Here is an 18,178-nt window from a genome sequence, read left to right as displayed (position 1 = left end):
ACTCGGCTTAATTATATTTTTTCTTAGTGAGACAATGCAATCTGCAACTTCCCTATTCTGTTATACAAACCACAAATCTTCCTATTTTATTATATATGAAGAAGAATAATGCCACCTTACTTCAAAGATACCATTATCTAGTAGAAAGTGTCATAGATTTGATGTTAGGAGAGACCTGATTTTATGTTGTTCTAGATACTTTCATGTTTTTTAATCACAGAAAAGTCACAATTTCAAATTTCTCATGTTTAAGGGGGCATTATGGTATATCCTATCTAATAAGATTATTGTATTGAATTATCAACATTTCTGTAGTTTTTCCCTGTTGTTCTTTGTGTTTGACTCTTTGTGACCCCTTTATGGTATTTCCTTGGCAAGAATACTGCATTGGCTTCCCATTTTCTTCTCCATCTCATTTCACAGATGAGGACCTCAGGCAAACGGGGTTAGAAGACTTGCCAAAGTTCATACTCTAAACAAGAGTTGAGCTGATAAATGCTTAAAAACTAGTTCTCCTGAAAAACTCTGATGTGATATGCATTGAAATATAATGTTACATTATAGATTATATATTTTGAAATTTAATCTGCCACACAATTTTTTCATCATATTCTATAATCTATATAATCAACAAAACTTTAATTAAGTTGCTCATTTATAGTATTTCTTCATTTTTCTAGTTGAGGTGTACCCGCTAAAATGGATTTATAGCTTTGTGAACCACTTGGTTCAGAACATCACTGCAGTAAGGCTTCTTTTAGGGATGAATATAATCTAAGAGATTTGGTCCTGTGGGAAAGACATATTTTATGGAAATATATGTGTAACATTCTCAAGCCAACCTCAATATTAATTACATTCTAGCCAGCAGATTCTTTTGTGCTTCCTATATTTCTGTTTCTGAAATAGTCTATACTGGTGTGCTCACTTTTTATGAATATCTTTTCATTTTTCTGTGGCATGAAATAAAGACAGGTCAGTTTAATAACTTGAATACCCATCTTGAACACAAAGGGAGAAATTTTAGAAAATGCTATAATAGTGAAATATATTTTAATTTTTCAGGAACAATCCTAGTCACGTATATCAACTAACAAAAAAAGAGAGGGAGAGACAAAAACATAGAAAGGAAAAGTGACAAAGAGACATTAAGACAGAAAGAGATAGAGACAGCGAGACAGACAGAGCCACAGAGATAGAAACATACTGCTTAGAGAGAAACGAAGAGACAGAGACAGGGAGACAGAGACAGAGAAAACATTTTCTTAAGGCATTGTCCAGGGTTCAACATGTTCTATGTGAACCCAAAAGTCTTGGTGGGATGTGAGGGCTTTGAAAAGGGTGACAATTGGACTTCAAGTTGAAAGCAATCAGACTTCAGAGAGGAACAAACTGAATTCCAAATATTTAGGAGGTCTTGGATATTTCTTTCTACTCATTGACACTACACATTCTCCGGTTGTGAATCAAATTTTAAAGTTCCCTGAACTGTTTCCTATTATTAAGTTCCTAGGTTGAAGTCATGGTTTTAATGAGTTGCCATTATATTGTCAGTCAATAATGCACTTGGATGCAAAAAAGCCACCGCCATATATGACCACATCAAGAAACATTTGTTGCAAATGAGGGGGGTGATGTTATTGCTATCTTCTAACTTTTTCAGCATTTTTGTGGTTTTTCAGTCTTTCTGTTGTATCCAAATCTATAGGACTTCATGGAGATTGTTCATAATGTTTCCTAAGAAAAGATGTTGAAATTATTTTTATTTTCGTCTTAGAGGAAGTGTACCCATTTGACAGATGAGGAACTAAGGCAAATAGAGGTGAAGTGAATTACTCAGTTTTACAAAACTAATAAATAGCAGAGGCTGGATTTGAACTTAGATCTTCCTTACTCCCAACCCAGTTTTTTATCCTTGAATTATCCAGCTATTCCTTTTCCGAGTATTCCTGTGTATTTTCTTTAGGCATGGTTGATACATTTTAGGAAGGACAATGAAATCTGTGGAACACCCAGAAGAGATTTGCTTAAAACAGCTTCTATATAAGGGACAATTTAAGAAATATGTATATTTATCCTATTGAAAGAAACTTTCAGTGAGGATAGGTACAGTCTTTGAAGGTATATCTTGCAGAAGACACATTCTGTTGGACCCTTAAAGTCAGAACAGGGAGTAAAGATTGAAATATACAGAAAAACATTTTGACTTGAATCAAGGAAAAACTTTCTTTACAATTGGAACAATTCAACACTTGCAGCACTCTTTGAAAAATTCTTCACTTTTGCTCTTCAAGTGACCTATTCATTTATTCCCTTTTAATCAGAGATTAAATTTGATGATCTCTGACAAATTTCTTTTCTTTTTTTTTTTTAAGGTTTTTGCTAGGCAAACGGGGTTAAGTGGCTTGCCCAAGGCCACACAGCTAGGTAATTATTAAGTGTCTGAGACCGGATTTGAACCCAGGTACTCCTGACTCCAGGGCCGGTGCTTTATCCACTATGCCACCTAGCCGCCCCCATGACAAATTTCTTATCCAAAGTTTTATGATTCTTTCCATCCAAATCTCTCAGTAATTCTCCCTGTCGAGGCAATTAGGGACCATTCTTTGGACTCACCAAAGACTGAGTTAAAATCCAGACTCAGATACTTTCTGTGTCATCCTGGAAAAGTCACTTAACTTAGTTACCCCCACACCTTCCCTTCCTCTTCTAAAACAAAATTCTCTTGACCTTTGGTTCCTGACTGGTGCTCAGAAATATCACTGCTTCCTGATACCTGTTTTTCTTTGAATACATCTTGTGCTTTGTCTGTTTAAATTCTAACAGGACAGCATGAATGTGAATTGGAAAGCTTGAAAACATTCAACTAATGTTAGTGAATCTGCTTAGACATGAGTCATCTGCTAAGCTTCTCACCTTTGCCTTTATCCATGCCTTTGATGGTTTGCTTCAGTTCAATTCCCTCAATACTTATTGGGTTCCAAATGAAAAGGGATAGAGCAAGGAGTCCAAACCTGTTTTTTTCTTTGTGAATTCCCCTCCAACACAATATATCTTTCATGTCTAGTGACACTGATCCGCTCAACTTTTCTATATGATATACAGAGCTGGGCTTTTCCCATTATATTACAGTGTAAAGACTACAAATGGGAAAATCTCAATATTTCAATATTCCTTGATGCCTCACAAAGAGGAAATGTCATAATTAGAAATTAGATCTTACCTGCCTTGTCCATGGATGTTACCTTTTCTCCTAACAATGAGGAAAGTGATTAAAGGAATAAAGGCAAGAAAATGGGCAGGATTTTTAACTTTTGTCTTTGATTTCTCAATCCTTAACATATTTGCTTCATAGAAGATGAATGAATAAAAACACATTGATTAGATGGTCATTACATGCCAAATACTCTGATTAGTAGCAGGAAAACAAATACAAAAGCAAAATAGAGATTTAGAATTGAAATCAAGAAAATCTCAGTTTGAATACTGCCAAAATCATTATTTTTCTCTATGACCCTATGTCATTGACATTTAAGGCTATTTTTTTCTTCACTAGTTTTATTTATCTCTTTTACTGTTTGATCCAGTCTGTTTTTTAGAATTTTTTAGTATTTTAGTATTTTTAGTATTTTTTTGTGTCTCTTCTTTACCAAACCATTGATTTGTTTTTCATGATTTTCTTGCACACTCTCATTTTTCTTTCCAATTTTTCTTCTACTTCTCTTATTTCCCACAATTCTTTTTGAACTCTCCATGGCCTGAGACAAATTCCTATTGTTCTTGGAGGCTTTGGATGTGGAAACTTTTACTTGGTTATCTTCTGAGTGTATCCTTCAATCTTTCTTGTCATCATAGTTATCTATATTTAGACTTTCTGTTGTTTGCTCATGTTCCCAGACAATGACTTGATTTTTAACTGCTTCCAGAATGGCGGATTCACTGTCCCAAGCTTCAGGACTTTTGTGCAACTTCTTTTAGAGATACTTATGTGGACCTACAAGTTTTCAATTTTTACAGGGTAGTTATATTCTCAGTTTCTAAGGAGAGGTGTTTAACTACTCTCCTGACCTGTTCTCTGGTCTGTGAGTAACCACAAACACTGTTTTCTTCCCGATAACTGAGAGAAAATTCTCCATGTAAGAAATGATGATGAGAATGAACTTAAAAAAACCTGAGAAGACTAAATAAACTGATTCATAGTTTAATAAGGAGAACCAGGAGAAAACTGAATACACAATCAGCAATAATGTATTGTGATCAACTCTGAATGACTTGCTTTTCTCAGCAATACATTGATCAAAGACAATTGTAAAGTCTTCATTATGAAAAATGTATCCATCTCCAGGAAAAGAATTGATTGTGTCAGAATGCAAATTCACACATACCTTTTCATTGCTTTTTCTGCTTGTCCTTTTTGGTTGTCTTTTTTCACCACATGACTAATCTGGAAATAGGTGAAACACGACTACATTTGTATGAGTTCCATCAAATGTCTTGTTTTCTTAAAGTGAGAAGTAAGGGTACCAAGGTAGGAATAGAGTTGTTACTCAAAAAAACTTTAAAGATGTTAAAATACATTTACATATATATGGGGGAGTGAAAAATGTTTAAAATAAAAAAAGTTACAATTCTTCTATTGTCTCTCATTGTAATATTAATACTCAAAAATACCAATTCTTCTACAAAGATAATTTCCAAATGTCCCTCTCCTCCATCACTCACATCACCCCCTTCTCTTCTTCTTAATCTAGATGTCTACACCCCATTGAGTATATATGCTGTTTCCTCTCTGAGCCACCTCGCCTTCCCCCTTCCAGATCATTGCAATAGCTCATTGTAATAAAAAATCTTATTATATGAAATATCTTAGCCTATTCAACCTCTACTTTCTCTTACTCCCATTATATTTTTCATTTAGCCATTGACTCCATTTTTACAATATACTATATCTTCAAATTCAGCTTTATCCCGTGCTTTATCTACAATCTTTTATCTATAAAAGCTCCTTCTTCCTGGACTATTAAATGAGAAGTTTCTTATAAGTATTATCAGTATCATTTTTCTATGCAGGAATACAATGTAGTTCATCATCATCATTAAGTCTCTCATATTTTACCCTTCTCCTCCACTCTCTATGCTTCACCTGAGTTCTGTATTTGAACATGAAACCTTCTGTTCACCTCTGGTCATTCCAACAGGAACATTTGAAATTCCCCTGGTTCATTGAAAGTCCATATTTTTCCCTGGAAGAGGATGTCCAGTTTTGCTGGGTAGTTGATTCTTGGTTGCATTCTGAGCTCGTTGGACATCCAGAATATTATAATCCAAGCCCTGTGAGCTTTTAATGTTGTTGTTGCTAAGTCCTGTGTGATCCTGACTGCAGTTCCATGATATTTGTATTGTGTACTTCTGGCTGCTTATAATATTTTCTCTGACTTTTGAGTTCTGAAATTTGGCTCTGAACTTCCTGGGGGTGTGATTTTTTTGGATCTCTTTCTGGGGAAGATAGGTGGATTCTCTCAATTTCTATCTTACCCTCTGCTTCTAGGCTATCTGGGCAATTTTCCTGTAGGAATTCTTTAATAGGTATCCCAATAATTTTTAAATGATCTTTCCTGAATCTGTTTTACAGAGCAGTTGATTTTTCAATGAAATGTTTCACATTTTCTTCTAATTTTTCATTCTTTTGGTTTTGAAGTATTATGTCTTAACTTCTTGTAAAGTCAGCAGCTTCCTTTCTACTCCTGAAGCATTTGTTTTCCTCAGAGAGCTTTCTTATCTCTTTTTCCATCTGGTCAGTTCTGCTTTTTAAAGCATTCTTCTCCTCAATAACTTTTTGAACTGTTTTATCCATTTGACCTATGCTGGTTTTTAACATGTTATTTTCTTCAGCATTCTTTTGGATCTCCTTGACTAAGCTGCTGACTTCTTTTTCATGTTTTTCCTGCATCTCTCTCATTTCTTTTCCCAATTTTTCTTCTATCTCCCTCACTTGATTTTCAAAATCTTTTTTAAGCTCTGTCATAGCCTGAGCCCAGCTTTCATTTGTCTTGCAGTCTTTAGATGCAGGAGCTTGTACTTCCTGATCTTTAGATTGAGTGTTTTGACCCTTCTTGGGATCATAGACAATGTATTTCTCAATGGTGTTCTTTTTCTCTGTTTTCTCATTTCTCCAGCCTGTGCCTGGTTTTGGGGTGCTTCTTGAGCTTTTGAGTATTATTGGGACACACCACCTACAAGGATCTCAGTGTGTGAGGCTCTGTCCTTCCTCCTGGTCTGTGAATGACCACAAATGCCCCCTATGCCACGGGACTGAGGTGGGGGTGTCCTGATGTTCTATGGGGGCCTAGACTGTGATCAGGATCTGAATGTGGTCAGAGCCCCAGAGTCCTGTTCCAGGGACAGAGAACAGACCTGGGAAATCTTTCTCCACTCCCCTAACTTAGGTATGCTGAACACTCAAGGTTCATTTGCCTGGGGGCTCCTGCTTACCTGCTCAACCTGCTTCTGGTTCCTGGATCTGCACTGCCTTGGCCAAGCTGCTCCCTGAATGCCCTGAGGGCTGGGCTTCAGATGCTTGCTCTGGCAGATGCCCCCCCATCTTCCAAGTTGTGCCTGGTGTTCCCTGGGGTGTTGGTCATGAAACTGCCCCTGCTGCCCTGAGCCACAACTCCCAGTCACCCTGGGGCTGCCTCCAGGAGGCTGAAGTTCCTTCACTCTTGCAAGCTGCCCCTCTAACCTCGTGGAGTAGAGCCTTTCCACTATTTTCCAGGTTACCTTGGCTGGAGAATTGCCTCACTGGATCCCTCTGTGGGTTCTGTGTCAAAAATTTAGTTAGAGTCCTTATTTTATAAGTTTTGAAATATTATAGAGAGAGCACCTAAGAGAGGATCTTCTCCTGTTGCCATCTTGGCTTCACCTCCATGTATATTTTTAAGTCACAAAATTTGCTTCCCCCTTCCCTTCCCACCACACTCCCCTCAGAGGTGAACAGTCAGGATAGCATCATTTACAAATATTTTGGATAAACATGTTTACAGATTATTGATTAGTATGAGAAATCAGGATAAAGAAAAAGAGATACATAAACAATAATTATTATAAAGTGTTCATCAGATTCTGAAGGGTTGTTTTGTCTTTGTGTGTCTGTATTTGTTTTGTTTTGTTTTTCTTTGTCTGTCTGCAATAACATTGTCCATAGACAGTCTAATACCATTGTCCTAGCTCTCTGTATTGCTAAGAGGAGCTGCTTCCATCATGGTTGTTCAGTTCACAATGCTGTTGTTAATGTGCAGAATGTTCTCTTGGTACTATTCCCTTCCCCCAGCATTAGATCCTGTAAGTCATTCTAGGCTCCACATTTGGTATTCACTACAACATTTTGATTGTATTCAGTTTTAAGATTATTACACCCATTTCAAAGGAGAATAAATTGAGACATGGAAATGTTTAGTGACTTGGTTATTGACACTTAGCTAGGAAATGGTAGAAGCAGAAATAGAAACCAACTTTTATCAATACGCTTGCCTAAGTACCTTTCTAACTTAATTTGTAAACAATTATGAGAAAGTAGCTTTTCTCCCATGGTCAGAGGAGAATTTATTGGTTTGTTTTGTTCATGACTTGGCAGCAGGGCTGCCACTTATCTCCAAAGGAGTACCCTCTCCCAAGAGATGGAAGACTTTCAGGTATGCTAATAAATTCCTGCCTGTACTTTGCTTAAGCTACTGACATTGAAGCATTTATCTATTGAGCTTAGTGTTGGGGAATCAACTGGTGGCTCAAATTTCCCAAGTCACTCATTCACTCAGTTAGTTCCTTTTGTGTTTTCAGCAGCTGATTTGAATGTAGGATAAGAGTGAGCATAGCTAATTCTATGGCCACTCCTATCACACAGCAATGATCTGTCTGCCCCTTCTTACAAGCTTTTAAGACCCAGTGACTACAAGGTATACTCCAGTAATATAATGCATTTCCTAGGTTTGGGACTTCAAGATCAAATATTGAAGAGAAAGTTCTTGCTTAACTCTGCTTTTTTGGAGTGTTGGAGTCAACTAGGTTCTAGAATACCCTAACCCCAATTGCAGTGCTTATATAGATAGTAATATGGTTTAGTGTAAATATTTCTGGATATATAGTCAGGAAGATCTGCATAAAAATCTTTTGTATCTCTGACACTGCCTTACTTTCTCATGGTAAGTCTATATTAACTTCTATTTCCTTATTTCTGAACTCTGAATAGTTTGAACTGTGGTAATTAATTCATAGGGCTATTTTAGGACTTAAGTAAAATTGGATATGACCTGCCTGGCATTTATAAAACGAATATAAGTATGACTCTTGACCCTAATTCAAGATTTTTTGACAGTTTGCTTTTTGCTTAACATAATTTTTATAAATTTAAAGGAAATACCATTATTATAGCAAGTTGTAAAAATAAATTTTTTCAACTCTAAATTTTATGAGATAATTTTTTAAATTTACTTTGTCCTTTTTCTCAATGACATTAAAAATCTTTCACTATAATAGTTTTATGAAAACTTATGGATATCTTTCAAATTAACATAGGAGAAAAGTTTCACAGCATAGAAATTGATTCAGAGATAGAATATATTTCAGAAATCATCCAGTTTAGTATATTTTCTTTTCCAATAAGCACTAGGTCCATGATCTCCTAGGAATAAAAAATAACATAAGGAGATTCGGTAAAGATAACATGGATAGTGACAGTTTTTATTAAAATAGCAGTAATATTTTTGTAAACCTTTGAAGTTTTTAAGATATTTTATCAAATTGTTTCTTTATGGAGAATAGCTTATGATATTGCAGTCATTACATTGATAACTATTTACCTTTTGAATGAACTGAGGCTGGGAAATGCCTTGTCCATGGTTGCAGTGCCAATAAGAAGAGATATAAATCATTTTTCTCCATATATGATAAATATAATGTTCCTATTTCCATTTTTGTCTTCGCCACTCTGATTCATATATATCCATAACCATAACCATATCATCCATTATATTTACAATACACACACATACACCCATAAATAGCTGCATGTGATATATTGAACAAGAAGTCAATTTGTACTTTCCTTAAGACTTGAATGGAGATGAAATCCAGTACATGTTAAGATCCCTATTTCGACTTCTGAATGGCATCAGTTTTTGAATATTTTCCTCACATTAAACTTAAGTATGGTTCTCCTTAACATCTAAGTTTTTCTACTGCTTCTTACCATTTGGTACAAATAAAACAAACCCAATCCTTTCATATGTCAATAGTATAGATACTTGTAGATAACTTTCATCCCCAAACCTGCCTTGACTCTCCATTCATCTTTTCTACACCAAGCAATGTGACATTCTTCTACTAATTTTCTGGTAAGATTTCCAAATCCTTCTCCATTCCTATTGAACTCCTCTGAAATATCTCTAGCTTAGCAATATCCTTCCTAAAGCATGGAACCCATAATTGAACTTGATGCTCCAAATGTAGAATAGAGGGGACCGCCTCTTTATGACTGGATACTGAATCTCTTTATGCAGTGGAAAGACAAGTGGTTTCCTTGTTTGCCATTTATCTCACAGATTTGCTATGAGATTCAAATGGCTCAAAAATTAAAATAATTTTTACAGATTGAAGAAATAGCTCTACCAGAATAGAGAATTGCCATTATATTCAGGAACCACTCACTTCAAATACAGTAGCAGATACTTAAGGTATGACCCTGGGCAAGTCTCTCAATCCTAGTGTTGTGCCAATCAATGAAGAGAATTTTTATGAAGTATAATATAGTCCTTGGCATATAATAGATGTTATTCTAATGCATTTTTCCTTTTTTCCCCCATTAAAATTGGGACTAGTTTTTATGAACTTTTCCACCAAGTCTTAGTTTTTCTCTTCTTTTAAATACAAAGATTATTCTATTTGTCAGAGAAAATAGAAACAAAATGCAAATTGAGCATCTCTGTCATTGATTTTCCTTCATTGTGCTTTTCTCTTCAGGTTTGAGATTCAGTTCTCTTCCTTATTTGATTATTGTTGGTTACTCCAAATAGGCATTTTTTGATAAAAATAACTACCAACAATTTTTATCACTTATGACTTTCTGAGTTTCCCTTAGATCAATGGCAGTGTTAGCACTCCTCCAGTTCTATTACTATAAGATAGTATCAGCCTTCTCATTCATTATTGGTTACTCTCCCTTTTTTTCTTTTCTGCAATTTTTTTCTCATTTTTATGACTCCTAAAATGTAATTTATTCTTTTATTTTCAAAATTTCATTGTTGAGATCTTTCTATCCTTTCCCCTTTGAGCTTCAGATGGTTATAATCCATAGGATTCTACTTAATGATTCGTCTAAAAAATCCTGTTTTTGACTCTCCTCAACATTATATTCATTGCAACTACCACTTTTTCTTCCTTTAGCCACCTCAGACATTGGATGATTTAGCTACTTTTCCTTTAGTCTTGTAACATTTCCATTTATTTTTATCCTATCTAATAATTTCTTATTCTTTATGAGAATCAGATGTGGGAAAAATTTTCTTTTATTTGTTCCTTTATTTTTCAATTTTGATGCATAAAATAGAATTTGCATCAAGAAATCAATAGCTTTCTTTGATAAGTCATAGATAGATGAGTAGGTGGGCAGACAACCAGAAAAAGATATATAGGTATAGATTATATAGAGATAGAGATAGATTATAGATATAGACATAGACATAGACATATAGGTAGATATATATGATATAGATATAGATATAGATATAGATATAGATATAGATATAGATGATATAGATATCAACACAGATTTAGATTTAGAGATAGAGATAGAGATAGAGATAGAGATAGAGATAGAGATAGAGATAGAGATAGAGATAGAGATAGAGATAGAGATAGAGATAGAGATAGAGACAGAGACAGAGGCAAACTTTGAAAAGCAGACCAACAAAAAAAGGGGAAAACCAATAAGGAAGAGACAGAGAGTGACTAATATGCAGAGATGAAGAGATATAAAGATAAAGATCAGAAACCCAGAAAATTAATGACACACAGAGAGAGAATAATAAGAGAATATTCTAGTAGATGCCAAGATAACTGAAGATTTCCATCAATAATATATTGATTGAAGTATAAATGGTTTACACCAAATATTCCTCACTGTGATTCCTGGATTCCAGTATGTTAGATTGTTTAAAAGTAAAATAATTGCCTGGTCTAAGCTATCCTATTTAATTCAAATAAGGGAAAAAATTTCTAGAATCATATTCTATTTATATCTGTTAATCCTCACATCTCATTGATGCATTGGCAGTCATTTTTTCCATGTTTTAGACATTCTAAGTCATCCTGCATGTGTGCATAACTTCTTGGGGACCCTGGGGACCCTGGGGACTATTATGGTTAGATTTAAATCTTTTCTTTTATGCTTCTTCCTTAGCCATTTATTTACTTTCCTTTTATTTTCAATTTTTCATGACTTTAAGCAGACTTTGAAAGGGCATCTCTTGTTCAGATTTCAGTTGAATTAGATCACTTCTTAGCATCCCATGCTGACGTGTTACTCTCTGTATCTGTACTCTATAGATATTTTAAAGTTAAAAATTGTTTTAGATATTATGTGATAGCTTGCTTATACCTTCTATTAAAGCTAGATGGTGGTAGATATGAAACTAAGTATTCTAAGATGAAGTGTGCTTTGCCCAACTTTGCAGTTCCTTACAATCTGTAAAGTGGTTCATGGGAATAGTCTATGTAGTTGTCTATTGCTGAATGATCAACTTAGCTTAGTTCAGAAAGTCCTGCTTGCCACTGGATGATTAGTGAATCAATAAACATTTTTAAATACCTAATATTTTTCCAATATCATTTAAACACTAGTAAAACAAAGAAAATTTTAAGATGGTGCCATAAAGGAGTAAATATTCTCTATGGAAATACCATGCATATATCAGTTTATATGTAAACTATGTCTAAAAAAATTAAAGAAAATCAAATTTAAATTGAAATGAGTAGCTCAGTAAAGACTTCCTACAAGTGAGATTTTTGCTCAAACATGAAGAATGCTAAACCCAAATTTTTCTTGGAGCCAAGAACTCATATAATAAATGAAAAGGTAAAATTTGGTTATTTGTGACTGCCTTTGGTTCCTATAGCAGTAGAGTGGAGAAGAGAAAAAGTGACACATTATCTTTAGGAATCAAATTTTGAAAATATTCATTTATTGGTAAGTGATCCACTTGTGGTGTTTTTAAAAAAAATTATTTATTTAAGACAATGAGGTTAAGTGACTTGCTTAAGATCACACTGCCAGGCAATTATTAAGTGTATGAGGGAGGATTTGAACTCAGGCCCTCCTGACTCCAGGGCCAGTGCTCAATCCACTGCATCACCTAACTTCCCCTACTTGTGGATTTTTTGACAGATGATTTCTACAACTATTCAACTTTTGTCCATGCAACTCTTCCTATTCTGGAGATGGTTATTTCAATCCATTGTATGGTGGATAGAGCATTGGCCTTGGAGTTAGTGGGACAGGAGTTCAAATCCAGTCTGAGACACCTTAGTCTATCTGTGAGACCTTGGGCAAGTCATTTAACATAGCCTTGCATTCAGGGTCATCTCCAGTCATCCTGATTCATATCTGGTTACTCTACCCAGATAGCTCTGGAGGAGAAAGTGAAGCTGATGATTTAGCATAGCACCCTCTCACTCAAATTCACTTCATGTGCTTGTCATGATTTCATGTTCTTTTTCAAGAATAAAAGATGAATATCAACATCATCATCCTATTGACTTCTGGATCAATTTTCTTTGATACTCATATATTTCTATCATTTTGTTTGGCTTTTTTCTCTTAGTTGGTATTTCCTCTCTTCCTTTATTCCTCTTTTCTCTCTTCTCCCACAGAATGAAGCATATTTTTGAGAAAAGATCTAATTTTCCAAACCTGACCAACAGTAATCCTCCTTCTTTTGCTGATTTCTGCAAAAGGACAAGGCTCTTACAATTCATGAAATTGGAAATGGTATTTAGGAGATTGTTTCACTTGTAATAGATTTTTTTAAAAGTGTGAACTAATATATGAAGAACTCTCTGTATGAGAAATTGTTTGAGTGAATTCTGGGAATCTCTGCAAAATTCTGTGGCAGTCACTTAGATGTTCTTGGTATCTTTTTTCCTAATCAATAAACATTTATTAATTGCCTATTATGATCCAGGCACTGTGATAGGGATACAAAGAAAGGCAAAGGAAAGATCCTTCCCTCAAGGAGTACACAGTCTAGAGGGGTAGACAACTATGTACAAACAAGACATATGTAGGATAAACTGTATCAAATCAGTAGAAAGAAGGAACTAGAATTGGGGGACTCAGGAAGGTTTCATGTAGGTGGGTAGTTCACTAGGATTTGAAGCGAGGATGAAGATGAGCAGACAGTGGAGCAGTAAAGGAAAAATGGGAAGAAAATGGAATGTCTTCTTTCAGGAATGAGAAAAGCTAACTGATGTCTCTATTTAGTAGACTTGGGGTGGGGTTAGAGGGTGGGAAATGCCTTTGTCCTAAGGTATTAGTAAGTCTATTATGTCCTAATTCTACCGCTTCTGAAATGTCTGACTTAGGAATGACAGGACAAGGATCAGACATACAAAAATCAAGATAATTGTCATCTTCAAAATGTTTATATATATTCAATATTTTTATATAATTTTCACATCACTTATTATTTTCCTCCCTTTTTTGCCTCCCCGAGAACAGTCCCTTAAAAGACAATCCTGTCCAAAAAGAGCTTAGTCTTCCTGACTGAAGTTAAATGCCTATTTGTTGAGTCCATTTCTGAATGTCGCAGAGGGGGCATGGAGGGTCTGCTCACTGCATACCCTGGCTTGTTAGGCATATCGATTTGCTGCTCACTGAACCCTCTTTCTTCAGTTGGCTGCTGAGTCAGCATGCATTAGCTGACCACACTGGGTTCTTCTTTTCTTGTGGGGAGCAAGGCAATGCTTACTCTTAAGGGAGGAGGGAGCTTAGGCTCAACAACTTGATCCCCCATGTGGCTCTGAATGTCTTTTTCATTTTTTTTTGTTAATTTGAGTGTATTGTTTCCTGCTTTTAGGTGATGTTAGAAATGAACTAGGCGCTACCCTTTCAAGCTTTGCGGGATCAGGGGAGCCCTAACAGCCTATTTTGTCATTATCATCAACAGCAGCAAAGAAGCATCAACACTGCTGGGAGGAGTGAGCTATTTGACCCGGGGATAGTCATCACTCTGTGCATCTGTATCACATGATGCAGAGGAGATACTAACCGGGGAACATGTTAGAACAAGGGGTTGAGCCAATAATATTAAAGACATTTCTAATTCCTTAGGGTATCCCTATTACCCTTAGGGGGAGATGCCCTCTGGGGAGTTTGAGGGGTGGAGGGGAGAGAGAATGGATGGGTGGAAATGGAAGTTAGAATAGGATACCAGGTGTATAAGGGTTACATAAAAATGAGAAGGGGCAAAGTGTTCAGCAAAACCAAACAAAACATTGACATGTGTAGTGTTTGCAGCCACAGACCTCCACGTCTGCAAAGGAGATACCATCTTATCTCTCTTCCTTGGGTTCAAGATTGGTCCTTATAATTTCACGGCATCTGGTTTTTATTGTTTCACTGCTATTTCTCTTGACATCACTCAATGCATGATACATATTTTTCCTGGTTCTGTTAATTTCAGTTTGCATCAGTTTCTGTTTTCTCATGCTATTACCCGAACCATCTTCCCTAAACCTAACCCACCACCCTTTCCAGTTTTTCTTCTGGAAACTCTAATCAAATCAATACTACCATTGCTTCAGAAAAGAGCATGTCAATTGAATGGTCTTCCCCTCATCACCTGAGACTCCATAATAGAGGCTTCGTAGCCACCACTCCTCCATGTGTGTGTTATATCCTCTTTCAAATGTGAACTCCTTAAAGACAGAGGCAATCTTGGCCTTTTTGTAGTTATATCTCTAGAGCTTGGCACATTCTAAGTGCCAATAAGTGAGTCATTTATTCCAACCTTAGACTGGTGCTTGGAGACCAGTTAATCACTATAGCCATACTCAAAGCCATTACAGCATAAAAGATTCTGCCAGAGCCTCTTAAGCCCAAGGTCACCTCCTTGCCACACATGGCATCAGAGTAGGGCATCAGAGGAAGCCAGTCCTCACTGCATTATCAGATCACAGAATGTTAAAAGCACATCCCACTACCTGAGCTGATCTCTAGAGCCATTCAGTATTATCTAATAACTACAATAATTGATGGTAGCAGACCAAGGCAATAAAGGATCACTACTAGACTACCAAGATCTGGATTCAAATTCCAGCTCTGCCACTTATTACCCGTGATCTAGGACACATCAGTGAGCTGTTCTAAACCTCAGTGTCCTGATCTGTAAAATGAAAGGGTTGGGTTAGGTGACATCCACTTAATTCCTTAGGAATAATTCTATAATTACTAATACAGTTTACAAATCCATAGCATTTTACACCTAACAAAACACACTTTTCTCACAAGTCTATGAGGTAAGTAGTGTAAGTATAATTAATGAATGGAAAAACATTCATTAATGCTTACTATGTGTTAATCTCAAAAGGCAAGGTGAATAATCCCTCACATTTGGGGAGGACTTAACACTTATCCCCTTAATTGACAGGCTCTCAAATGTTAGATTTTTACCTGATTTTCCTTGAAACAAAATTTTCAGTCTGTAGCACAAACTTTTGGGGGTATTTCATGAGTTTTCTGGCCTCCTATTACAGGAGGATTAGGATCTACTCCTTCCTGAATGAGGACTACTTTGAGGAGAAGGAAGGAAATTTTCTAAATGGCAATATTTTTAATAGAAAGTAATCTTGTGAAACATGTCAATGCCTTATAAAACTTTTTTTTATTGTCTTTTGAGATGGATATGAAAAATTCATTTTAGTCACTCAGGTTTGCTCTGGGGCTGGTTAATTTAGAAGCCTAGTTCCTTGATATGTGCAATGTCAGCCACCAATAGATTTGGCAGAAGGTAAATTTCCCTCCAAAAGAGGTGAAGTGTCTGGTTCTAGGTAAGAATTATGAATTTTTTTATGTAACAATTAAAATACTCAAGTACAGCTTTTTGAGATAATAATAATTTGTATTGAACAACCAATAGGAATTTGGGAGAATCAGAAAAGTCACTTTTGCCTCCTTTGTTCTTGGTATCTTAATAGCTTATTTCTAATCTTCATATAAGACAGGTTTCTGACTTACTGTTTCATATTGGAATCATGTATCATGGAGAATAGATTTTTCTGATGGTTACTCTTTTATTTCAGGTGAATGACATTGCTCTAAATGACATCAATGGAGAATAGATCTGAAGTCAATGAATTCATCCTTATAGGATTAACAGATGCCCCAGAACTTAAGGTGCCTCTCTTTATCATTTTCTTGCTCATCTACCTTATCACCATGATAGGGAACCTGGCACTAATAGCTCTGATCTCCTTTCATTCTTACCTCCACACCCCCATGTACTTTTTCCTCAGTAACTTGTCTCTGGTAGATTTTGGCTATTCCTCAGCAATTACTCCCAAGGTGATGGCTGGTCTCCTCACAGGCAACAAAGTCATCTCCTATAATGGATGTGTTACACAGTTTTTTTTCTTTTCATCCCTTGCTGGGACAGAATGTTTTCTCTTAGCCTTCATGGCCTATGATCGCCATGCAGCTGTGTGTAAGCCCCTACATTACAACACTACCATGACATCAAATGTGTGTGCACTTATGATCAGTTGCTCTTATATCTGTGGCTTTCTAGCCACCTCAATAATCATAGGAAAAGTATTTAGCCTTTCCTTCTGTAGGTCCAACATAATTCATCACTTTTTCTGTGATATTCCCCCTCTCCTAGCTCTCATTTGCTCTGATATTTATATCATTGAGATAATAATCTTTATCATAGGCTCATTCGTTGCCTTTTCCCCATTCCTTGTCATCATTACTTCCTCCTTTTTAATCTTCATCACCATCCTGGAGATCCATTCTACTGAAGGCCGCCAGAAAGCCTTCTCCACTTGTGCTTCCCATCTCACTGCTGTGTGTATATTTTATGGAACAATCATGTTCATGTACTTCCAACCGAGCTCAAGTCATTCCATGGACTCAGACAAAATGGTGTCAGTGTTCTACACCATGATCATCCCGATGTTGAACCCTCTGGTCTATAGTCTGAGGAACAAAGATGTCAAGAATGCTTTCAGGAAAACTATGAGGGGACAAAGAATTCAGCCTAATTGTATTTTTTTCATATTGAGACAATTCAATCTGTAACTTCCCTATTCTGGTATCTAATCCACAAATCTTCCTATTTTATTATGTATGAAGAAGAATAATTCCACTTTTTTTCAAAGACAACATCATCTAGGAGAAAATGTCATAGATTTGAAGTTAGGAGAGACCTGAGTTTATTTTGTTCTAGATATTTTCATGTTGTTTAATCACAGGAAAATTATAATTTCAAATTTCTCATGTTTAAGGGGGTGTTATGGTGTATCCTATCTAATAAGATTATTATGTTGAATTATCAACATTCGTGTAGAGTTTCCATGTTGTTCTTCTGTTGTGTTTGACTCTTTGTGACCCCTTTATGGTATTTCCATGGCCAAGATACTGCATTGTCTTCCCATTTCCTTCTCCATCTCATTTCACAGATGAGGACTTCAGGCAAACAGGGTTAGGAACCTCACCAAAGATCAAACAGGGAGTAAGTGACTTAGATTCCTGAAAATGCCTCCTTTTGCTTCTAAATCCAGTGCTCATTCCAGTGAGCCAGTTAGCGGCACATCTTAGTGCAGCAAGATACTGTCACAATTTTGTGAAAGAAGAGAAGATTGACTACATAATATATGAAGAATTTACGACTTCATGACCAAAGGCACTGAGTTGCTAGGAGGATAGTGGTTTGTTGTTAAGGATATTGTTTATTCAAAATATTCTACACAAGAGTAGAGCTGATAAAAGCTTAATAACTAGTTCTCCTGAAAAAAATCGATGTGATATACCTTGAAATTTAATGTTACCATTATAGACTATATATTTTGTAATTTAATCTTCAGCATAATTTTCTTCATCATGTTCTGAAATCTATATCATCAACAAAAGTTT

General features: G+C 35.9%; 1 protein-coding gene across 1 annotated transcript; it reads left to right on the top strand.

Moving 5' to 3' along the window:
- The first annotated feature begins 16,366 nt into the window (after nucleotides 1-16,366).
- Nucleotides 16,367-17,344, top strand: LOC141519512 (olfactory receptor 5B12-like). The gene has a single exon (XM_074231734.1). It carries the CDS (start codon nucleotides 16,367-16,369, stop codon nucleotides 17,342-17,344), a length of 978 nt encoding a protein of 325 aa, XP_074087835.1.
- The last annotated feature ends 834 nt before the right edge of the window (nucleotides 17,345-18,178 follow it).

This window comes from Macrotis lagotis, chromosome 3 (genome assembly GCF_037893015.1).
Source record: "Macrotis lagotis isolate mMagLag1 chromosome 3, bilby.v1.9.chrom.fasta, whole genome shotgun sequence".
NCBI classification, from domain to species: Eukaryota; Metazoa; Chordata; class Mammalia; order Peramelemorphia; family Peramelidae; genus Macrotis; species Macrotis lagotis.
The sequence above is the reverse complement of the archived record's forward strand: the minus strand, read 5'-3'. Positions and strand labels throughout refer to the sequence as shown.

What these genes read in the sequence shown, in the direction of transcription:
- LOC141519512 (XM_074231734.1), top strand. Translation starts at nt 16,367, where the DNA reads ATGACATCAATGGAGAATAGATCTGAAGTCAATGAATTCATCCTTATA.